The sequence below is a fragment of the Macaca fascicularis genome, chromosome 1, assembly GCF_037993035.2.
Source record: "Macaca fascicularis isolate 582-1 chromosome 1, T2T-MFA8v1.1".
Taxonomy (NCBI): domain Eukaryota; kingdom Metazoa; phylum Chordata; class Mammalia; order Primates; family Cercopithecidae; genus Macaca; species Macaca fascicularis.
The window spans coordinates 164466213-164490779 of record NC_088375.1 but is presented as its reverse complement, the minus strand read 5'-3'; the positions used below and the strand labels follow the sequence as shown (position 1 = coordinate 164490779).

The window sequence follows — 24567 nt, the reverse complement described above, 5'->3', positions numbered from 1 at the left end:
CCTATAATATACCAATATATGTTAATTGACTATGTTATCAGTAAGGCTTCTAGTCAACAGTAAGCTATTAGTAGTTAAGTTTCGAGCGAGTCAAAAGTTATACATGGATTTCTGACTGCACAAGGGAGTCAGCCCCACACCCCCTGAACTATTTAAGTATCAATTGTATACCTAAACACCCCAAAGAGTAACTAGGTTTCACTTATGGGTAAAAGTTAATACCCTCAAGACTTACTCTACCTAAACAGGTTTAGGAAGAGTAAACCTCTTTATCACTGTACTGGACTGGGTTAGCAGTCTAGTAAACAATACTATCAGGGTAATAAAATCTCTCACTGCCCTTGTATGGCTTCCATTAACAAAATTTCTATTTAAGGAGGCTACCATCTAAGAGCAAGAATCAACAGAATTTTAACTGTTTTCCATTATATATGTAAAAATTAAAGACTACGTTTTGTTTTCCCAATGTAGAAACATCAGGAATGGGGTCAGATACAGTGGCTCACACCCACAATCCCAGTACTTCAGGAGGCCAAGGCAGGAGGATTGCTGACAGCAGGAGTTTGAGACCAAGCTGAGCAATACAGCAAGACCCCATCTCTGTGAAAAATTTAAACATTAGTGGGGCATAGCGGTGCATGCCTATGGTCCTAGCTATTTAGGAGGCTGAGGCAGGAGATCACTTGAGCCCAGGGGTTCAAGGTCTAATAAGCTATTATGCCACTGTACTCTAGACCAGTCGACAGAATGAGACCCTACCCCTAAAAAAAAGAAGGAACAGAAATGACTCTACTTTACAAATATGACTATGTAAATGTGAAGAGAGAGACAAAGAATTAAAGTATAACATGAAAATTTAAATTATTATTTAACAAGTACAATTCTTAATAATAAATAAAGCTTATGTTAAAACACTTATGAGACTATAAATTATTTGAAGGTGTCATTAATCTTTATTTCCTCTAGAACTATATCTGGAAGAAACATAGATAGTAGATAAATGCCATTTGAGTAAGTATCTGTGTAATTCCCTATAGCATACAAAATAGTTTCATATTTATCTCATACATTTCACATAAAATATCTTATATATACATATGTATACAGGGAGAGAAAGAGAGAGAGAGCATGCAAGAGAGAGAGCAAGGGAGAGAGTGAAATCTGAAAGAAGCCATGTTTTAAAATATCTTTTGGGCTGGGCATGGTGGTTCATGCCTATAATCCAAGCACTTTGGGAGGCTGAGGTGGGAGGATCGCTTGAGGCCAGGGGTTCGAGACCAGCCTGGACAATATAGCAAGATCCAGTCTCTACAAAAAATAAAAGAAGTAGCTGGGTTTGGTGGCACACACCTGTAGTTCTAGCTACTTGAGAGGCTAAGGAGAGAAGATGGCCTGAGCCCAGGAGTTTGAGGCTGCATTGAGCCACAACTGAATCACTGCACTCCAGCTTGGGTGACACAGCAAGACCCTGTCTCTAAAACAAACAAACAAACAAACAAACAAAACCTAAATATATCTTGAATGTAATTCATAATTTGAGGTACTAATATTTTGGGGTAAAAACAAAGATAATAAGACTTTTTTTAGATTAACATATATTAAAAATACAACATGCAAGGAATCAGTACAAGGGACAAGTTGGTAAGTTTATCAGAAAAGAAAAGAATAATCACTTTCTGCAATTACTTTTGACTGGGTCAAAAAACACCTCTGCCGCATTTATCTAGGCTTTATATGATACAAAATTTAAGAATCATAACCAACAAGCCACCAGTCTATTTATATATGTCACTTATTCATTGAACAATCAGTTGCTGAGCAGAAACAAGTAGCATAAAAAGACAACTATGATCAACAATAAGGAAGTGGGCCCAATTAAAAAACGGGCAAAAATTAATAGACACCTCACCAAAGAGATATACAGATGGCAAATGAGCATATTAAAAAATACTCAACATCATATGTCACTAGGAAATATTAAATTTAAACAATAAGATGACACAATACACCCACTAAAATGGTTAAAATCCAAAAACCTGATCATACCAAATGCTGGTGAGAATGTGGAGGACAGAAGTTTCATTATTGCTTGTGGAAATGTGAAATGGTACATATTAGTAATGTGACAGTTTCTTACAGGGCTCATCATAGTCTTATATGATCCAGGGATCATGCTCCTAGGCTCTTATCCAAATGAGTTGAACATATATCCAGACAAAAACCTGAACATAAATGTTTATAGCTGCTTTATTCATAACTGCCAAAAACTGGACGTATCCAAGATATCCTTCAAAAGGTGAATGAACAAAATGGTACATTCATACAATGGAATATTACTCAGCAATAAAAAGAAATAAATGATTAAGTCATCAAAAATACATGGATGAACCTTAAATGCACACTGATTAGTTAAAAAATCAGTTTGAAAAGGTTATGTACTGGTATGATTCGAATTAAGAGACATTCTGGAAAAGGTAAAACCACAGAAACAGGAAAAAGATCACTGGTTGCCCACAGTTCAGGGGAAGATGGGTAAGGAATGAATGGGTAGAGCACAGGGGATTTCTAGGGCAGTGAAATTATTCTGTATGATACTCTAATGGTGGATACATGACATGCATTTGTCAATTTAACGGACCTGTACAACAGTAAGAATGAACCCTAACAAACCTATGAACTTCAGTTCATAATAATGTATCAATATTGGTTCATCAATTATAATAAACGTACTATATTAATGCAAGATGTTAATAACAGAGGAAACTGTAAGCTGGAGACAGAGGGTATATGAGAATATAATGTACCATCTGCTCAACTTTCATTAAAATAGTCCTTTAAAAATTTTTTAAGTATGGTTTTTTGGGGGGGAGGTAATTTTTGTTAGTGTCATCATTATATTTTAGAGACAGGATCTCACTCTCTTCCCCAAGCTGGAGTGCAATGGAACAATCATAGCACTCACTGCAGCCTCCAACTCAGGCTCAAACAATCCTCCCACCTCGCCTTCCAAGTAGCTAGGACTACAGGCGCATGCCACCATGCTCATCTAATTCTTTTATTTTTTGTAGAGATGAGGTCTCACTATGTTGCCCCAGGCTGATCTTGAATTCCTTGACCCTCCTGCCTCTCAATTTCCCAGAGTGCTGGGATTACAGGCATGAACTACTATCATTATTAAAGCATAAGATGCTGAAAAGAGGCCACAGAGTAAATAGTTAAGGGAAAGGTTTAGAAAGCCTTTTGTATGCTGTGCTAAAAACTTTACCTATACTGTATCTTCTGGGCTATGGGAAGTCATTAAACGTTTTGAGTGATGTAAGATCTGTTTGGGAAAAAATGACTCTTGGTAATGACACTAGGATTTAGAGTGTGAGGGTAGTTGTTGTTGTTGTTTATGGACAGGGTCTCACAATATTGTCCAGGCTAGAGTGCAGTGGCTATTCACAAGTGCGATCATAGGGTACTACAGCCTTAAACTCCTGGACTCAAGTGATCCTCCTGCCTCAGCCTCTGGAGTAGTAAGAGTGAGATGTAAAGTAAAAACTCCGGGAAACCAATTAGAAGGTTACTGCCATGATAACAGCAATGGTGAATTTTTACTGTGTACTTTTTATGTACCAGGTACTTTATTTCATTTTATCTCATTTAAACCTTAATATGTCCTGTTATTACTCCTGCATAATAAATGAGAAATTAGGGCACAGAGTGATTAACCATCTCAATGTTATGTGAGCAAAGATAGGAAGATAAGAAGCATGACCCTGTAACGAACTACCAATAGTTCAGAATTACAGTGGTTTGCCTATCAAAGTTTCAGTGACAAGTGATGAAACTGAAGGCTACATACAGCCACACAGGGAAAGACCTTCTATATTATAGTAACAGGGATTCCTTTTTTATATATAAGCTACAAATACCATGAGTTTCTCCCATTTATATTTTTCCCTCCTATGAAATACTGTTTATTCACTCATTTAAAATCATTTTATGTACCAGGTAAGTGTTAGGTTCTGGTTACACAACAATAGCCTAAGCAGTTCTAATCCATATCATCACAGACCTAAGAGTCAGAATCCATGTGCTCTCTTAAAGTTTAACAGACTAAACCACCTGAGTCTAGTCAATAAGTACACTCCAGCACACCACTTATGATTTGAGAATACTCATTCACTTACTTATTGCTTTCACAATATTTAATAAGACTCTACTATGTACCAAGCACTATTTTCAGTGATAGAAATACAACAAAGCACAAAACAAAGCTCACTAACTTCATGGTATTAACCTTTTGGTTGGAGGGCAGAGAAGACAAAAAACATAAATGATATAAATTCTGAAAGTGATAAATACTGTTAAAAAATTAAACAGGTAAGAGAACGGAGTGTTAGCATGATAGGTATGCAAGTTTAGAGAAAAATGTTTCAGGCTTCGGGGAAACAAATACATATATATATATATATATATATATATATATATATATATGCACAACTGTAGTTTGAAAATGCATATGTTCCCATTGATCAAAAACTCTTTTAGGTGGAGTAGGGATTCTATGTCATATGTCCTTTCATTCATTCAGCAAGCATTTGCTTGCCTAATCTACTTTATACATGTCACAATAAGAATGCAATCATTAGAAGGAAAATGGAAGGTTTTAATCAGTCTTAAAACCTAAATATAAACGAAGAAAAACATTACAGGAAGAATGCTGTATTTCTCCATCTCTCCACTCCCCTCCTTCTCCCTCTTACATACACACGACAATCAGAAGAGCATCTGACCATTCATTCATGATATCCAGATTTGTGCTTGTTGGTCTTTAACTGGTTTCTCAAGATGTCCCCACATTGAAACACTCTGTGTGTTTCAGATCTATCCTGATCTTCAACTCAGAAAATATACTCATTATTCCTTGTCATTAGGACTCTGCACAGTTGCATACAGAAGAGCGTCTCGGCAGGGAACAGTGCAGTTTCACAAAGGGGCCGATAAAATACATAATTTTGGCTTTGGTAATTGCCCTTGAAGATTAAAATAAGAGGAGGAAAATAAGAGCCAAAGAAACAAAAGATTTGCCCGTGATGTGATAGCTAGTTTCGTCACATATTATGTTGCTCATCCCACAGACTGTGGGAATCCCAGAAAGCGCCCCGTTTAAATTTAGATCGTATTTTTAGCAGGGTCCCTTTAACAGAGATTCCGGGAACCTGGGAAGGAACTGAACTGGGCTGACCAAACCGGTCGAAATGAGCACAGGGATTAGATTAGAGCACAGAAATTCTGGCTAGCAATCTGAGAAAGCGGCCAAAGCCAGCCCAGAGAAAAGGGAGGTTTCCTGGGCCAAAGGCTTTCTGACAGGAGACACAATAGGATGATACCTCTGGGTCTTACCTTCACTGAGGTTTCTACCCGACAGGTTTAACTGGCCGCTCTTCCTCGCTGCCTTCAATAGCCCTTGGGGTACCGAGGTACCGCAGTCTCTTCCAGCGGCTTTGAAACCAGCGCGGGGATCCTGCCCCGCTATCCGCTTCAGGCGCGACATGTTCAAAGTCCTAAGTCCAGAAGCTGCAGCCCCGCCCGTGACGCTTAAAGGTGGCGCCGCTGGGATGCCACGCCCCTTTCGTGAGCGCGCGCTCTATGAGCCTGGCTCGCGGACTCGCGCTGGGCCTTCACTCTCTGCGGCGCAGTCCAGATGTCGTCAGCACCAGCGCCTGGCCCGGAGGACAGAGAAGCCCTTTCCGTTGCCGGTGCCGGCCTAGCGTCCTGGAATTACTTCGCTCAAGTAAGTGCGTTTGACGGGCTTAAGAGGGGTTTTGGGGTTTATTGTTTAAACTGTTACTGCGACTCCACCCTTCTCCTCCGTGCTTCCACCGTGGCGAGGGTGTCGGGAAAGATAACCCTCTCTTCTCCCCTCTCCTAGTCTGAACGTGGGCCTGAACTAAAACTTGAGATCTGGGCGCGGTCGGCAGCCTTTCTGGACCCCAGCCTATGTTTGTCGCTTGTGGTGGTGGCGCCAGACCTCCGGCGTACGGAGAAAAACAAATTTTCTGTTCTTAGGACCTGTACTCTGACACCATTCTTGTTGTATTGAGGGTACATAGCCCACCCAGCAAAGGAGGTAATGTGAAGTGGAAGAACTGGCAACATAGAAGACAAAAACAAAAATCCTTAAAATGTAATAAATGTTCTCTGTATCAGACAGTTTAGGGAAACAGGTAGTGGTACAAGCTTTAGTGAAGCTCAGACAACTTGGATTTTTGAGCCCCAAAAAACAAGTTCAAATCTCAACTGCTTCACTTTAGAAACTGTGTTAACTTTAGGCAGTTTACTCAACCGCTTTTAAAGCTCATTCCTCTTTTTCATTACTTTGGGGATAATTCCTACCGCATAAGGTTTTTGAAATAAGTGAAGATAAAAATTTGAATCTTGAGTTCATGGTAAGTCCGGAATAATAGCAAATGAAAATTTTGTTCAATAAGTCGGTGTTTCCTAGGAAATTAAAGTTTTCATCTGAAATGTACAACTTATTGATTCATTCAACAAGTAATTATTAAGATTCATCCTGCCTAGTATGTACTATCCTGGGTGCTAGACTTTTCTTTTGCCTGAAATGATTTTGTTTTAAAAGCATATGCCAGGGAATACCATTCTAACCCCCAACAAGTCTACTGAGGATTGGTAGAATAGTTGAAAGGTAGGATGAAGTCCCTTTGACAAATTCTTCATCACGCACTTTTACCTGAGTCCAGGTTATTGCTACCTGTAAAATTCGGTTTTTAACTCTACCCTTTTTGTTCTTAGTTCTGTAGAGTCCTTTACAGTAATATCGAACAAGAGAAAGTTACCAATAGTTGTTACCCTGCAAAAAAAGCAAAGAGTGGATTTTTGTCTTGAATTTTTTTTTTCTTTTTTTTTTTGGAGACAGTCTCGTTCTGTCGCCTAAGCTGAATTGCAGTGGCGTGATCCCGGCTCACCGCAACCTCCGCCTCCCGGGTTCAAGTGATTCTCCTGCCGCATTCTCTCCAGCACAGGGATTATAACCGCGCACCACCACGCATGGCTAATTTTTGTATTTTTTAGTAGAGGCGGAGTTTTGCCATGTTGGTCAGGCTGGTCTCGAACTCCCGGCCTCAAGCGATCCGCCGACTTCGGCCTCCCAAAGTGCTGGGATTACAGGTGTCAGCCACCGTACCCAGACTGAGTTTTAAAGGAAAGCGACCATAGCAGCTTTTGCAAGGTTATTAATGAGGTCCCTGGTCAACTTGCCTTCACAGTAATGGTAATAGCTGCCTTATTGGGCCCATACCAAGCTCAGTGCTAATAATACCTCTCTTTGCTATTTCTTATTTAACACAGTGACTAATTTTGCAGATGAGAAGATTGAGGCTAAAAGGGGTAAAGAAACTTACCCAACCTCACAAGTTTCTCTGAATAGCACAACAGGAATTTTAACCTAGATCTGTTTCCAAAACCTTTCTTTTTAATCACCATGACTTGCCTAGTGGCTTTTCATAATTCCCAACTTGCTTTTTTTTTTAATCCTGCAATCATTGTAAGAGACACTTCAGTTGTTTTTAAGAAGATTTATTTATTAAAGAACCACCTTTTTCTCTTTTGTAGGAAGTAACAACCTACCTTTGGGGAAGTAACAACCCACCTTTGGAGAATTGAATTGCTCGAGTACAAAATTTTACAGTCACCACGCCTCCCCCTACAATAGATTGTTCTTTGGTTCTTTTTTTTTTTTTTTTTAAGAGACCAGGTCTCACTCTGTCACCCATGATGAAGTACCATGGTGTGATCACAGCTCACTGCAACCTCGAAATCCTGGGCTCAAGCGGTCCTCCCACGTCAGCTTCCTGAGTAGCCATCACACCACCATGCCCAGCTAATTGTTTTTATTTTTTGTAGAAACGAGTGTGTGTTGCCAAGGTTGGTCTTGAACTCCTGGCTTCAAGCTATCCTTCCATCTAGGGCCTTCCAGAGCACTGGGATTACAGGCATGAGCTGCCTCAAGCAATCCTTCCATCTAGGGCCTTCCAAAGCACTGGGATTATAGGCATGAGCCACCACACCCTGCCTAGTTCAATTTATTAAAAAATAACAGCAAGGTATAATTTTTTAATTTGTTGTTCTTGAAGTTAAATATTTCATTATTGACATTTAATGATACTGTATTAAAACATTGTTTCATCTTGTATAAGGAAAGTATATTCTGTTAAATGGCAAAGAGTAATTCTGAAAAAAAAAAATCCCGGTGGCCATATGCTTGTGGTAAACTCCAATAGATATAAATTGACATATGTAAGAATGTACTAGTTACTGTAATACAATGTGTAGTGTGTGTGTGTGTGTGTGTGTGTGTGAGAGAGAGAGAGAGAGAGAGAGAGAGAGAGAGAGAGATGGAGTCTCGCTCTGTCACCCAGACTGGAGTGCAATGGCTCAGTCTTGGGAGAGAGAGAGAGAGAGAGAGAGAGAGAGAGAGAGAGAGATGGAGTCTCGCTCTGTCACCCAGACTGGAGTGCAATGGCTCAGTCTTGGTCACTGCAACCTCCACCTCCCAGCTTCAAGTGATTTCTCCTGTCTTACCCTCCCAAGAAGCTGGTATTACAAGTATGCGCCACCACACCCAGCTAATATTTTTGTATTTTTTTAGTAGAGGCAGGGTTTCACCATGTTGGCCAGACTGGTCTCAAACTCCTGGCCTCATGTGATCCACCTGCCTCGGCCTCCCAAATTGCTGGGATTACAGGTGTGAGCCACCGCACCCGGCCTGCTGTATTGTATTTATGTAGTAAGTGCAGATTGAGCAAGTTACAGTGAAAATTATTACCTCATGCAATAGAGAAAATAACATATTTTGTCTCAAATTGATGGAAACTGAAAGCTAATCAACTTCAGTTGAGCTTCTTTATGAAAAAGTAGTTATAAATACTTATGTGAGAATTAGCTCCATTTCAATTGTTTTAAGGAGAATACATTGAAAGCAAAAATTCTAACTCTTTTTCAACACTGGCATTTAAGTCAAAGTATTTGTTTTTTTAGAAAAATTGACTTTATATACATTACTAAAATAATATGAAATGAATGTCTCCTGTGTCAAGGCTGCAGACTACTGCACAGCTACCTTTTGTAATGGAATTGTCTAGCTAGTATTTATTATATTCATTTTATTTATGTGATGAAAGCCTTCCCTCTTCAAGCTTCTTTGCTAAATGCAAAAAGAAAGTGAAGAAACCAAATTTATGTTAAGCCTAAAAATCACATTGGCCAAAGGATACTGTTTTGTTTCATAACAGATAGTAAGACTGTTATCAAAGTATAGCGCAGCTTGTCTCTACCATTAAAATTTATAAAGACATAGATAAAAGGTACAATTGATGGGATGCATTATTGAAGTCTGAAATTATAGTAAGAGTAAATTGAGTTAATTTGTGCAGATTTGCAAGCACATTTGTTTATAAAAAGGAGTCAAGTAAGAGCAAAGTGTATTTGTTTTGCAGACATTCCAGGAAGTTTCTTTTTGTGTAAAGTAACAAATTTAGCCTATTTCGAATTGTATTATGTTATCTTTCAGAATATTGCCTTATCTATGGGGGCTGCTATCTTATGGTAAAAGTTATTTATTGAGAGAACATTTTAGCTTTCTTTAAAAATTTAGACTTGAAATTTCACATTTGTTTTCCCTTCAGGCCTATCATTGCCAACTTTAAAAGTAGCTAGGAGAGGACATTCTTTTTTTGTTTTTCCTTTTGTTCTGAGACAGAGTCTCACTCTGTTGCCCAGGCTTACTGCAGCTTTGACCTCCCTGACTCAAGGGATCCTCGCACCTCAGCCTCACAACTAGCTGGGACTACAGGCACCCCCCCTTTTTTTTTTTTTTTTTTTGGTAGAGATGAAGTTTTGCCATATTGCCCAGGCTGTTCTCAAACTCCTGGGTTCAAGCAGCCCACCTGCCTTGGCCTCCCAAAGTGTTGGAATTACAGGCATGAGCCACGATGCCTGGCCAAGAAGACATTCTTTTCTTTTCAGTGAAGGCAGTACATATTTTGCATTTTATTGATAGTTTCAGATGTGGCTTTGAAATTTGTATTATGTTGTTATTGGAGTCGTATATGGTCATTTTTTCTAATGGAGAAAGTGCATTGTCTTTGGAATAATGCATTTGTATATTCTTTGTTTTCTCTGCTTCTCTTATATACTTTTGAATCGTGAAACAGCTTGCTCTAGGAGATTTAATATTTGATTCTAGTATTTTCTGTCTCCCCCGCCCTTTTTTTATTTCCCAAGACAGAGTTTCACTTTGTCACCCAGGCTGGAGTGCAGAGCTTACTGCAGCCTCAAACTCATGGTTTCAGGTGATCCTCCTGCCTCAACCTCTACCCCATGCCCCCCAGTAGCTGCAGCTGTAGGCTCATGCCACCACATCCAGCTAATTTTTTAATGTTTTATAGAGACAGGTTCTCCCCATATTGCCCAGACTGGTCTCAACTCCCAGGCTCAAGCAATCCTCCCACCTCAACCTTCCAAAGTGCTGGGATTGGCCAGGTATGGTGTCTCATGCCTGTAATTCCAGCACTGTGGGAGGCAAAAGCAGGCAGATCCCATGAGTTCAGGAGTTCAAGACCAGCCTGGGCAACATCTTGAAACTCTGTCTCTACAAAAAATACAAAAATTAATTGGGCATGGTGTGGCATGACCTGTGATCCCAGCTACTCGGGAGGCTGAGGTAGGAGGATGGCTTGACCCCAAAAGGTAGAGGTTACAGTGAGCTAAAATTGCTCCACTGTACTCCAGCCTGGGCCACAGAGCAAGACCCTGTGGGGCTGAAATTACAGATATGAGCCACCACACCCAGCTCTCTATTTTCAACACAAAAAAATTTTAATCCCCAGATTTAGGAAAAATTTTTTTTCCTCTTATACGAGGGCTTTTTTAAAATGTTAGTTGTATTTACTTGAACGTGGAAGAACTAGTAAAAAAAAAATTATCAAAAATGCTTTTAATTTGGGGGTTTTCCAGTTTATTTCATTATATTATAAAAAGAAACTGAAACAAGGGTGGTGGTAAACCAATCCTGCTTATGTCATTTTCAAAAAAGCACTATAATACTGAGATTTGTTTATTGGTTGTTCTAAAATCAGCTGGAAGTGTTTCCTATTATTCACAGTGATTATTACTCCTAACCTTTAAAAGCTAGTGCAGTATTCTTGCTCTGTTTTCCAAGATTAATGTGTTCTCTGACTTAAAGTCTCAGATTTTGTATTAATTGTATGGATTTTATGGGTTTTTTTTGTTTTTTTTTTTTTTTGGCTTTAAACTAGTAAAGTAATACAGAAGTAAAGTTAGGGCACCAAACACTATCTTTATGTTAACACATACACTACTGAGTAAGTCTGTTTTAAAAACAATTTCAATGAAAATCCACTATTTTAAAATTTGACTTTTTATCCACCCCCTCCCCACCCACAATTTTGTTCAATTGGATTCTGCTTGCAATTTCATTTACTTTAAAAAGGGAGATACAGTAAATGTTTATAATTGGCAAATACTGTTTATATAGCAAAGCTTGCCTACAGTTTTAATAAGACACAATATGGTCCCTGAGACTTTATCCTTAAACATCAACTTAAGGAGAAAAATCTGAATAATTTGGTAGTTTGTTAACAATCACAATCAATAGATTGTTAATTTAAAATTTGATACTTAGATTTCTAGACCACATATTTATACTCACAATTTGGTAAGTGCTAGTTTAGCTTTCAGAATACCTTCAAGACTGCTCACAATTTTTTTTTTCTACTTGAGATTGGTTTTTTTCCATCGTTTGCAATATCACAGTTACATATGCTTAAATATTTTAAAGGTATGCATCATTGGAGTGTTGAAATACTAGTGGACATTTAAAGACTTGGTACCTATGATGAAAATCTGTGAACCCAGCCATCATCATTCTAGAGGTACATGTTTTTCACTCAACACTAAATTTATCAGCCATCAATACAACTTTATGGCCATCTCAGAGGTGCTGACATTTTTGCTTTTCTTTTTAACTCATTTCCTAGAAATATTACATCTCTACCATCTCATCCCTCCCCTAAAATAATTACTTAATCAATATCTCCAAGTGCTTTAGACTTCAGCCTGAGCTAATTGTGGCTTGAAACTAACAACAGTTTATTGTTTCAAGTGCCTGGGGTGGCAATTGGGGGAAAGAAACATGGCCCTTAAAAACTACTTACTGTACTTTATTTTTAGGAACTAAAATTGTTTAATTTTAGTAAAATTGTGAGTAGTATTTTACTTTTTAAAAATTTATGCTTTGGTTATTTGATAGTTTTTTTGTTCTGACCCATGTCACGGTACTTTTAATTAATATTTATTTATTTATTTATTTATTTTTGAGATGCGGTCTCACTCTGTCACCAAGGCTGGAGTGCAGTGATGAGATCTTGACTCACTGCAACCTCCACCTCCTGGGTTCAAGCGATTCTCTTCCCTCAGCCTCCCAAGTAGCTGGGATTATAGGCACACACCACCACACCCGGCTAATTTTTGTATTTTTAGTAGAGTAATTTTGTATTTTTGGGGTTTTGCCAGGCTGGTCTCGAATTCCTGACCTCAGGTGATCCACCCACCTTGGCCTCCCAAAGCATTGGGATTACAGGTGTGAGCCATTATGCCTGATTTTAATTTAATATTAATCAAAGATAGGTGCAATTGTTTTGTGTCTTTTTATATTGGTGTCATGTTTGCATTGCAGTAGCCTATTTAAAGAGAAGCGGCATCTAATAATGGTATAATTCTTATCTTTACTATAACTTAACTGTTTATAGGGTATGTTCTTATCAATTTAATTTTGACAATAATGCTGTAAAGTAAGACAAGTATTACTGTTGTTAGTCATCAATTGAAAAGATGAGAAAAGCCAAGTGTGGTGGCTCATGCCTGTAATCCCCCAGCACTTTGGGATGCCCCGGTGGGAGTTCAAGACCATCCTGGGCAACACAGGGAGACCCTGTTTGAACAAAAGTTTAAAATATTAGCTGGGTGTGGTAGTGTGAGCCTATAGTCCCAGCTACTAGAGGGGTGGGGGTAAGGGGCTGAGGCAGGAGAATCACTTGAACCCATGAGTTTGAGGCTGCTGTGAGCTCTGCACTTCAGCCTAGGTGACAGAACAAGACCCTGTCTCAAAAAAAAAAAATTAAAAAGAAAAGATGAGGAAATTGGAGAGTTAGAAACTGACTTTCCTATAATGACATGTAACATTTGTTCGGTGCCTATGTGTTGGGCACTCTGCTGAGTGCTTTGTATTCATATTTTTAATCTTAGAACTTCAAATGGCATCATTATCCCCATTTTTCACATAAAGGACACATTAGCTCATGTGGTTAATTAGAGGAAGTATTTATTACAGTAGATGAGAACACACATAGGGGAGTAGAATTAGGGAGTAGAATAGAAGCCGCTTATGTTTTTTACAGTCATATAGTTTGAGTATTTAGCATTAAACTTATTGCTTTATAATTTTTAACATGCCACAAAAAAACCTATGTTAAAATATGAAATCTAAACAAGAAACTGTTCTCACTATGTAAACTAACTCTCCTGAGTTATATCTTTCATGTGAGTTTAAATTTTTCTGGATTTATTATGAGAAGACATAGTAGGAGACAGTACAACATAGTGGAAATACAGGCTTTGGCGTGAGATGTAGTACCTGGTTTGGTTTTTTTAATCCCTCCTCTACTATTACCTGCTTTATATGTTAGACAAGTTGCTTAACTTTTCTAAGCCTTAGTTTATTTATAGAATAGTCATTATAATAGTAATTTATTCTAAGCATTTGTATTAGTATTCTCACTATCCTCATAACAACCCCAATGAGGTGGGCATTATTATTACCCTCTTAGTTTAAATAAGGAAATTGAAGCACCAAGTAATGAGCTGAAGTTCACACAATTATCTTAATTGGTAGAGCCCCTTCAGGTTGACTCTAGGGCCTGCATTATTAATCACTCCAGCACCTTTTAAGTGTTATGAGGATTGAAGGTCGTTTTAAAAGCATTCAGTTAATGTAATTCAGCCTTATTAATGAAATGTACTGATTTGAGTACACTTTCATTTTTTTTCCAGTTTTAAGTAAGTCTTTAAAAATAATTTTCCTTCGTGAAGAGAAAGTTAATTTTACTGCATGGGGGAAAAAAACATAAAAGGTCAAATGGTGCATGTGTTTAATTCCTTGATTACGAAAAACTAATATTAAAATGCATGAAACTATTAGAGGTAAAGATACATATAACTCTACTGGATATTTTCTTGCATTGAAATTTTTTTTATTTTTTAAGATTGTGAAGCATTCCTTCCAATGGCTTTTTGTCAGTTAAGACTCCAAAAGAATCTTTTATAACATAGAAGATAGTATTGAGTAATCAGTGTCTGGAGCTTCCCAGCCAAATGTTTCTTTTGAGCCAATTAAATAAAAAAGCCAAGCAAATCTGTACAAATAAACTGATTCTGATTTACCAAGCAATACATGTGCACTATAGCTGAGAATACTATGCATACGATGCAAGCAACAGTATCTTAATTCTCTGACTACTACTTTTTCCCTCTATGTTAATCATAAAACAAAGCTATGAAAAATGGTCACAGATAGATTTTTACCTATAATTTTAGGGTGTTCACAGACCCTGCTCAGTCAATTTAAAAACATACATACAAAATCCTTGCTATTGGAAGACAATATATATTAAACGATATGAAAGAAGTATTCGAAAATAAACATAGGTAAACTTTTTTTCTGTCCTGGTATGTGTGTCCATGTGTTCTTTTGTCTGTCAGTCAGTCCCCTAGTGCTAACTCATCCTTATCCTCTTCCCTTCATTTAGATGAAGAAGAAATGGGAGCATGGGATTTACAATTTGATTTTTAAATACATCTGCAAATAATTTTTTTTTTTTTTTTTTTTTGAGGCAGAGTCTTGCCCTGTTGCCTAGGCTGGAATGCAATGGCACAATCTCAGCTTACTGCAGCCTCCGCCTCCTGGGTTCAAGTGATTCTCCTGCCTCAGCCTCCGAATAGCTGAGACTACAGTTGCACACCACCATGCCCAGCTAATTTTTGTATTTTTAGTAGAGGCGGGGTTTTGTCATTTTGGCCACGCTAGTCACTCCTGGCCTGAAGTGATCCGCTCACCTTGGGCTCCCAGAGTGCTGGGATTATAGGCATGAGCCACCGTTCCTGGCCTGCAGATAAGTTTTTTAAAACTTATGGATTTGTAATCAGCAATTTATTTCCTAGGTTTTTCTTATTGCTCTCTATAGCCAAAGGGAAAAAAAATTATAGCCAAATACTTTGAGAGTTTGCTCAATCAAATTTCCCTCTAAATGAAACAAATACATTACCATCTTCATTCACAAAGCCTTTACTGCATGCATTCCCTTAATATACTTTAGTGATAAGCCATCTGCCTTACAAGAGTTGAGCAGATTGTATGAGGCATTTGTAAAGTTTCTAGCACATAGGTGATGGTAGATTTTTGTTTAATGCTGGACTTGTTCCAGTATAATATTGTTAGGTATTAGAAACCCAAAGACTGATAAATTGACTTTTCTAGCCTCAAAAAATGTATTTGCTTGGGGTGGAGGGAAGAGCTGTTTAACAACTAATTTCATAAAAGTCCTGTTGCTTGTGTCGATTTGCAAAATTGTGTTAATTGGAAGGACTCCACCGTCTTTTCCATTAGTGTGAACAAAAGTGGTAACAAAAAGTGATTTGATTTATCCAACTGGAAACAGGGTGTCCAGTGGGTAGGGGGATTATGCATACCTGTGTCTGCTCTTTTTTTTTTTTCTTTTGAGACGGAATTTCGCTCTTGTTGCCCCAGGCTGGAGTGCAGTGGCACAATCTTGGGTCACCACAACCTCCACCTCCCAGGTTCAAGCCGTTCTGCCTCCTCGGCCTCCCAAGTAGCTGGGATTACAGGCATGCGCCACCACGCCTGGCTGATTTTGTATTTTTAGTAGAGACGGGGTTTCTCCATGTTGGTCAGTCTCGTCTCAAACTCAACCTTGGCCTCCCAAAGTGATGAGATTACAGGCGTGAGCCACCACGCGTGGCCTGTCTGCTCTCTTTTATCTAAAAGACCTTCCGTCTGAATACAAAGATCTTTTTAGAAGCTTGAGATGGGAAAGAACTAAAGCTTGTTCATTAGGACTAAGAGGATTAGTATTGTTTTAAGAATGTGTACAAAGACTCATTGTCTAATATTGTTTGACATGCTTTCCTGCCAATATCAAGCACCAGTTAATTTTTTTTTTTTCAGTGTGGCAGTAGTGGTTCCCTACCTGTCCTACCTGTGAATCTTCAAAGTATTTTGGGGAACCTGTAAGTTATTTCCTGTGTTTCAAAAGCCTATCAGAAATCATGCACTTTTCCATAATGTAACTTTATAGGCCAAATGATAGGTTATTTAACTTTATTTTTTCTTTTGAGATAGGGTCTCACTCTGTCACCCAGACTGGAGTACAGTGTCATGATCTCAGCTTACTGCATCTTTGACCTCCCAGGCTCAGGTGATCCTCCACTTCAGCCTCCCAAGTAATTGGGACCACAGGTGCACACCACTACACCCAGCTAACTCTTTTGTATTTTTTGTAGAGATGGGGTTTCTCTGCGTTCCCAGGCTGGTCTCAAACAACTGGGCTCAAGCAATCCACCCACCTCTGCCTCCCAAAGTGCTGGGATTACAGGCATGAGCCACCATACCTAGCTGCATTAACTCATAATAAAATTGATGATAATGATCGTTTATAGGTAACTAGAAGCTTTCCCTTACTTATGTTCAAAGATGAGCTAATTGAACCTTCTCTGTGCATACTTCCTTCACTTCGCTTTCCACATGACAAGATTTCTAAGTCTGTCTCTGAAATATAAACTGGAAAGCATTCACTTCACAAAGAGTGGTCGTCTTTTCTTGAAAGCTTCAAACTTGTTCGTATCCTTAGGGTCTTTCTAATGTGTTATTTCCTGTCTGGAATACTCTTCCTCCAGAAATTCAAATGGCTGGTTTCTTCCTTTTAGTAAGGTCTCAGCAGATAACATTTTTTCCGCCATCCCCTGTCCTATTTCATGTCATCACAACACATCACTCCTTTCATCTTTGTGGGGGTTTTTTGTGCGTTTTTTGTTTGTTTCTGGTTTTTTTTTTTTTTTTTTTTTTTTTTTTGGAGATGGAGTTTTGCTCTTGTTGCCCAGGCTGGAGTGCACTGGCGCGATCTCAGCTCACTGCAACCTCTGCCTCCCAGGTTCAAGCAATTCTCCTGCCTCAGCCTCCCAAGTAGCTGGGATTACAGGCATGCGCCACCATGGCCCACTAATTTTGTATTTTTAGTAGAGACAGGGTTTCTCCATGTTGATCAAGTTGGTCTCGAACTCCCGACCTCAGGTGATCCTCCTGCCTCGGCCTGCCAAAGTGCTTGGATTACAGGCGTGAGCCACCGCACCTGGCTGTGTTTTTATATTGAAAGTTTGCCATGCTAGACCTGAAGTTTTATGATATCAGGGACATTCACTTCCTTTTCCCTACTCTATTTCCAGCAGCTAGGAAAATCCTTGGAATACAGTTAGGTACATAATATTTGAAGAAATTTGTGAGTTTTTTGACTGCCTCTTAATGATGTTGTAGATACAGTGAATAAAACAGGCATGAATCCTGTCTCCAGATTCTATATTTTCTATAGTCCTGTTTAATTGTGAGCCTAAATAAATCTGAAGTGATTTAAAACTCATAAATTGGTTATATTTATTTGCTTTAATGTATTTGTCATTTGTCTGTAGGTATATGTCTTATTCCTATATAAAACAGACATTAATGTAATTATTTAATCTATTAGACCTACAAGAATCTTCAAAATTATGATTCAGCTCTTCATTTGACTGACAAACTGACATAGATTTTTAGAAATTAAGTGAAATTTCCTCAAATCACATGCTTAAAGACAGGGCTGGTTGTTTTTTGTTTGCTTGCTTGTTGTTTTGTGTGTGGGTTTTTTTTTTTTTTTTTTTTTGAGACAGAGTCTCGCTCTGTCGCCCAGGCTGGAGTGCAGTGGCGCAATCTCAGCTCTCTGCAAGCTCTGCCTCCTGGGTTCACGCCATTCTCCTGCCTCAGCCTCCCAGGTAGCTGGGACTACAGGCACCTGCCACCACACCCAACTAATTTTGGTTTTGTATTTTTAGTAGAGATGGGGTTTCACCATGTTAGCCAGGATGGTCTCAATCTCCTGACCTCGTGATCTGCCCACCTCAGCCTCCCAAAGTGCTGGGCATGAGCCACTGCGCCTGGCCAGCAGGGCTGGTATTTTAAGCCAGCCTTCTAACTTTAAATTCAGTAATTTTTTTTTTTTTTTGGTAGCTGCTAAATGATTTGAAAATAAAATATTTTAAAATCCTCCTCATTTGAATGAACTTTTTGCCACCTAGTTTCTCTGTAGCAAAGTGTCATCTATTTGTTCAGTAAGTTATTGTACATAAATTGGCTTCTGGTGGTTTAAAGGATTTTATTACAACTACCTTTTTCTTTGGTTTGAATTTGTAATTTTAATTATGAAATGTGTCCAACATACAGAAAAATGTAGAGTCATATAAAAGATTTATGTGTACCCATCACAGAGAATAAATAAGTGTTAACATTTAAGGAAAAAAAGAAAAAGGCATGAACCCTGACCTTCTGTTATTTGTCCTTTTATCATCAAATATTTTAGCATGCGTGGCATATAGTAGGCACTCACAATAAATGTTAAACTATTTAAGAATCTGTAACTGGCAGTTACATATGTCTGATTCAGAATGAGAAAATGAATTACCATTCTTCGTATTCACAGATATTTATGAGTGACATGCAGTTAGTTGTACAATCAGCCTCCATACCATGTGTTCCACATACTTGGGTTTAGCCAACCCCTATCAAAAATATTCAAAAAATAAAAAATAATGACATTAAAAATAAAAGTTTTTAGAAATGCAGTATAACAGCTATTTACATAACATTTACATTGTATTCAGTATTAAAGGTTGAGTATCCCTAATCCAAAAAACCAAAATCCAAAATGCTCAAAAATCTGAAACTTTATGAGCACTGACGTGACACAAAGTAAATGCTTATTGGAGCATTTCAGATTTTAAATGTTAGGATTAGGGATGCTAAATCAGTAAATATAATGCAGATATTCCAAAATGTTTTTTAAAAATCCAAAACACTTATGGTCCCAAGCATTTTAGATAAGGGTTACACAAGAGTATGAGAGTATGTGCTTACATTATGTGCAAATACAGTCGTACCAGTCCTGAGGTGAGTATTCATGGGGAATTGATAACAGGACCCAGAGGATACCAAAATACACAGATGCTCAAATTCTTTATGTAAAATAGTATAGTGTGTGTATATAATCTGTGCACATCCTGTCAAATATTTTAAATCATCTCTATACTAATAATTATACAGTGTAAGAGCTGTGTAAATAGTTGTTAGACAAGAAATAAAAAGTCTGTACATGTTTAGACCATCAATTTTTTCCCAAATATTTTCAGTCCCAGGTTGGTTGAATCCACATACATGGAGCCCATGGATACAGATCAAATGCACTGTTACACAATACCATTTTATATAGGGGATTTGAGCACCCTCTGGTTCTGGTATTTGTGGGAGGGTCCTGGAACCAATCCTCCACAGATACTGAGGGACAACTATATGCTTTTCTTTAAAATTCTGAAAAGTCTTGGCTCTAGCTAATGCTAGTTGGTTTCTATGAAGGCCATAATTTGTAATTTTGCTGAGGCTCACATTCAATCCATCCATCCATTTTCTGTATAAGCACTAGTGAAAGTCAGCCAGTTGGCTCTACATCCAAATCTCAATAACCTTGTGCTCTAATCTCTCACATATTGCATCTTGACTGCACTGTGCCAAGAAGTATTCACTAATGTAAGGCTTCAAGTTGTTTTTACCTCTAAAACCTCTAAAAGTTTTACCTCTAAAAACATTCAAGGTCAAGTAAATTATTTAGTGAACTGTCTTAAATGACATTGTCATTAAGGTATGTTTGTGCATGTGTCCAGCACATGTATTGGGACTGACTGTGTGACAGACATTGTGCCAGGTTCTGGACTGACCCAGGAAGCTCACAACTTTGAGTGATACATGTCAGTAATAAATATATGTATCTTCTGTTACTTAGCAGAAAAGAGGAAGCCTTAACAGCTTGCAGAAGTCATAGCAGTGAGGGAAGGAATGCTCTACAGAAGATGACAGATGAATGATGTTATTAATACCTGGTATATAGGCACAGAGATATTATGGTTTTTGTCATGTTTGGGGCACTACAAGTCACTGGCCTACACGCTGGATGCAGTTGAGAGAATAGTTCAGATGAGGTTGAAAACTAAGGCAAGGATTTTTTTAATAGTCAAAAGCTTCAAAATTATTTTAAGCAAGAATATGTATGTGAAACAAGTTTTTCTTGAGAAATTGCAGTATTTTCTTTAGAAATATATAGTTGAATATATTTAAGTACTGTAAACTGTGTTTCCAAAAAGTCAGCTATTGTGAAATTGACTGGGCACAGTGGCTCACGCGCCTGTAATCCCAGCACTTTGGGAGGCCAAGGCGGGTGGATCTGCAGAGGTCAGGAGTTGGAGACCAGCCTGGCCAACATGGTGAAACCCCATGTCTACTAAAAATGCAAAACTTAGCCGGGCGTCATGGCAGGCGCCTGTAATCCCAGCTACTCACGAGGCCGAGGTAGGAGAATGGCTTCAACACAGGAAGCGGAGGTCGCAGTGAGCCAAGATGGTGCCACTGCACTGCAGCCTCGGCGACAGGGCGACCAGAAAAAGAAAAGTCACTCAAAAAAAGTCATTCATTATGAATAAATGTACAAAACGCTTATTAGTAAGTGTAATATTAAAATGTATCCTTTCTAAAAGTTTGTGACAAAACAAATTGGTTACAGATTTAATGTTACCGAAATTCATGATACATTTAAGATTCCGGGACATTTTATAGTGGTGGTGGTGGGGTGGCATCTTAGCTTGGGTTTAAATATCATTAGTAATTGGATAGATCTGTAGATGATTATCAGTATATGAAGACATATCGTGCGCAGCATTTAGTAAGAATAGTTGCTGAAGTGACTTTTTGCAGGGGGATGAATGTTTTTTTAAAAACAAAAGTTTATACGTGCCTCTTCTCTCTTCCAAAGAAAAAGAAAAAAACGAGAGACGAAGGTGGATAACGCCTTTCTCTGGACCGCGGTGCCTCACATTTCTCGGGCTGCGGGCGAGGATTGCTGGGCCTGCGCGGGGTAGAGGCGACGCTGACGCGCCCTGCGCCGCAAGGCATTGTGGGAGCTCGGGCCCGCTAGTGCTGTAGTTGGAGGCAAGGGGGGTGGCCGTTTGTTTTCTCGTGGTCTCGAGCTCGCGCGCTCTCTTCCCCTCCCCCGCGGCGTGCAGCGGGGCGGAGAAACGGCGGCGGCGGCGGCAACGGCAGCAGAAGCAGAGGCTGTAGCATCGGACACCCTCCTCTCTCCCGCGAACCGGTTCCTCTTCCCCCTCCTTCTCACTGTTTGTTGTGTGTTTGATGTGTTAAAGCAGGAGCGAGAACCCGAGCAGCGCCATGAGCAACACTACCGTCGTCCCCAGCACTGCAGGTCCGGGCCCCAGCGGCGGGCCCGGTGGCGGAGGTGGTGGCGGCGGAGGCGGCGGCACCGAGGTAATCCAGGTGACTAATGTCTCCCCGAGCGCTAGCTCTGAGCAGATGCGGACTCTCTTCGGTTTCCTAGGCAAGATCGACGAACTGCGCCTCTTCCCGCCGGAGTGAGTATCGTCCACCATCACTGTTCCTGCTAACGCCGCCTCAGCCTAGGCCTAACACACACACAATTTCCTTAGGCCTCTGTCGCTGCTTCCCCGGGCCAGGCTGCTTGAGTGGCTGGTGGCTGTTGCATTTACTTAAGATGATTGTGTTCCAGGCCTGCAAAAAAATGTAGAGAGGCAGGGCCAGGGCATTTTGGGATTAGGCAACTCTGACTCTTATTCTCGGGAATTTTTTTTTTTTCTGCCTTAAATTGTGCCAACGTGGTCGTTTGGCTTTGCGGACTTAACACAAGACTAACTGCACTCTGTACGCGTATATAGGTTAAATCCCCTTTTTAAAAAACTGTTTTTTCTTTGCGTTCTTGGAAGAAAGAAAACAAAATTATTCATGCCTGTGTTAATTTAGTGTTGAACTTTGTAGGTTGTTGGTCATTTACTGCTCTTCCTGTTATATGGTTCTGGCCCAGCAATATAATTCAAAGATCTTATTCTTTTTGACAGACGCTTACTTTAGTGAGCCTGATTACTTAATTTTTATAATGTCAAAAAACGGGTTATATCTGAAACCAGAGATTTTCCTTTGTTTGAATAACACACAGATTTGTGATATTTCACAGTTGTTCTTGAGAAGAATTTTTATAAATGTTGAAATGTGAATTAGAGTGTATGACTTTTTATCCTTTCGTTTCACTTTTATTTTGAAAATTATTTCTATCGCAAGAATATTAAATAAATGGATTAATTGTAAAGAAAAAATAGTTAAGCTATGAAGTAAGATAAGGTGTACTTTTAAAACACAATTGGAATAAAAATAATAGTCTTCTGCTTTTTGGAAGACTTATTGGCGGAGAAGTGACAATTCAAGTGTCATTGTCAGTAAACACCATATATTGAGAATTTTATGATGTCACTTAAATACTAAACAGGAAATTGGAATTCTCTAAGAATCTACTGTTACGGTACAGGTAATCATTAACTTTCTGCTCAATAAAATAATTGACAAAAGTTTATCATAATGAGATATTTGTTAAGTATTAACATATTTCATCACTTTCCACTTAAAATATTTTCAAAGATTGTTGGTGTTTTCAAATTGGTATGTTGCTAATTTTTAGGGAAATGTACATGTGGGGAGAGGATTTACTTAGTATAGCATGCCATGGAGTTCTGGGAACAAACACATATGTTTTTATTCCTGTTATTTTGATAGATACTTGATTTGGTAATGAAGGACAAATAGCTTTCATAATATGAACATACAAAAATAGATGCTGTTGTTCAGTTTTCTCAAGACTTACTGTTTTAAGCTTGTAAAATTAACAGTAAAATAGCAGAAAATACTGATACATTGGATGATTTTAATCGTTTTATTAGTGGGATATTTGAAGTATTCAATTTATGACAATTCTTTCCAATCCTACAAGAATTTTATTATAGTTGCTGACTTTTAAATGCTGTTTATTCTCTGAAGGTAGTTTTATGATGCATTTAGAAAAAAGATGAGAGAGATGTAGGCATTATACTGGTTCATCTTTTACCTAATGCATGACCAGTATCTTAGAGGAAGTTGTGATGGACCAGAGTCTTTCTGTTTTGTAATCAAACGAGTAGTTCCTTCATAACCAGGACAGCTAGTGTGCGCTTGAGAATTTCTCCCTAAACTATATGATCTGGATACTCTGCATTAAAAGGACTCCTTTCCCGGTATTGAGAGAAAGAGAGATAAATTGACACATTTTTACTCTGACTTATCTTTCCACATACAAGATCATTTTGTCTTTTAAAATGTACGGGGTTACAATAAGTTAAATGTTACTAGTGGCATTCTACATTTGATCAGTAATGTAGATGGCTACTTTTATTTACTTGATGTTGCATTTTGGTTTTTTTAACTATAAGTTTCAATAAACTAATCTGACTTGTACAAGTTGCATATACTTTGTTGGTAGTTTCTATCAACTTAGTAGAGCTTTCAACAGTAAACTTGCCAGGGATAATTTGCTGTGGATTCCCAGTGGTCCACAGGGTTCACCATTCCAAAAATATTTACTCGTAACATTGAATGGCTCAGATTACATAAAATTCTGTCTGTTGTGAACAGGTCACCTGATTGTAACTAGTATCGATACACAGTTGGCCTTCTTCATCTCTGGGTTCCACATCCATGGATTCAGCCCACTGTGAATTGAAAATAGGAGAGAGCGTCTGTACTGAACATGTACAGACTTTTTTCTTGTCGTCACTCCCTAAACAGTACAAGTATTTACATTGTATTAGGTATTATAAGTAATCAAGAGATTTGAAGTATACAAGAGGATGTGCACAGGTAATACGCCATGATTTTATTTTTCCTCCACATCTTCCCCCTCCCTACATCATTTTATATAAGAGACTTGAGCATCTGGAATTTGTTATCTGCAGGGAGTCCTGAAACCATGGATACTGAGGGAAAACTGTGATTTCCCCCAAGAAGGCGGTGACATGCACCTGTAACTCTTTTTCCCCTAGACATATCTGTGACATGCTTAACTACTTTTGTTTTTCCAATGTCACTTTAATCAGAGAAACCTTCCCAGACCACCCTGTGTAAAATAAAGCACCTCTGCTGCTGCTTTATTCTACTTAACACTACCTTTTTTCTGTAACACCTGTCACCAGTTGACAGGTTAAGTTTAACAACTTCTCTCCTGTAGA

The 24567-nt window shown here is 38.6% G+C and overlaps 2 protein-coding genes across 31 annotated transcripts in view; one reads left to right on the top strand and one right to left on the bottom strand.

Annotated features, from left to right (window-relative positions):
* LRRC40 (leucine rich repeat containing 40) overlaps positions 1 to 5564 on the bottom strand; it is a 63661-nt gene extending 58097 nt beyond the window's left edge. For all 3 annotated transcript variants that reach the window (XM_045368904.2, XM_005543053.4, XM_045368916.2), the window contains exon 1: positions 5392 to 5564. In XM_045368904.2, the coding sequence (XP_045224839.2) occupies positions 5392 to 5542 (151 nt within the window). In that variant the 5' untranslated portion in view covers positions 5543 to 5564. The remainder of the gene's footprint in view (positions 1 to 5391) is intronic.
* Positions 5565 to 5718: 154 nt separating this feature from the next.
* SRSF11 (serine and arginine rich splicing factor 11) overlaps positions 5719 to 24567 on the top strand; it is a 46291-nt gene continuing 27442 nt past the window's right edge. For 8 of the 28 annotated variants that reach the window (XM_045368945.3, XM_045368943.3, XM_015434192.4 and 5 more), the window contains exons 1-3: positions 5719 to 5782; positions 16328 to 16389; positions 21649 to 21873. In XM_045368945.3, coding sequence (XP_045224880.1) covers positions 21674 to 21873 — 200 coding nt within the window. In that variant the 5' untranslated portion in view covers positions 5719 to 5782; positions 16328 to 16389; positions 21649 to 21673. Of the gene's footprint in view, positions 5783 to 11866; positions 11961 to 16327; positions 16390 to 21420; positions 21874 to 24567 lie in introns of those variants that run through there. The other 20 variants (XM_065520415.2, XM_065520408.2, XM_065520403.2 and 17 more) reach the window with 8 other exon arrangements.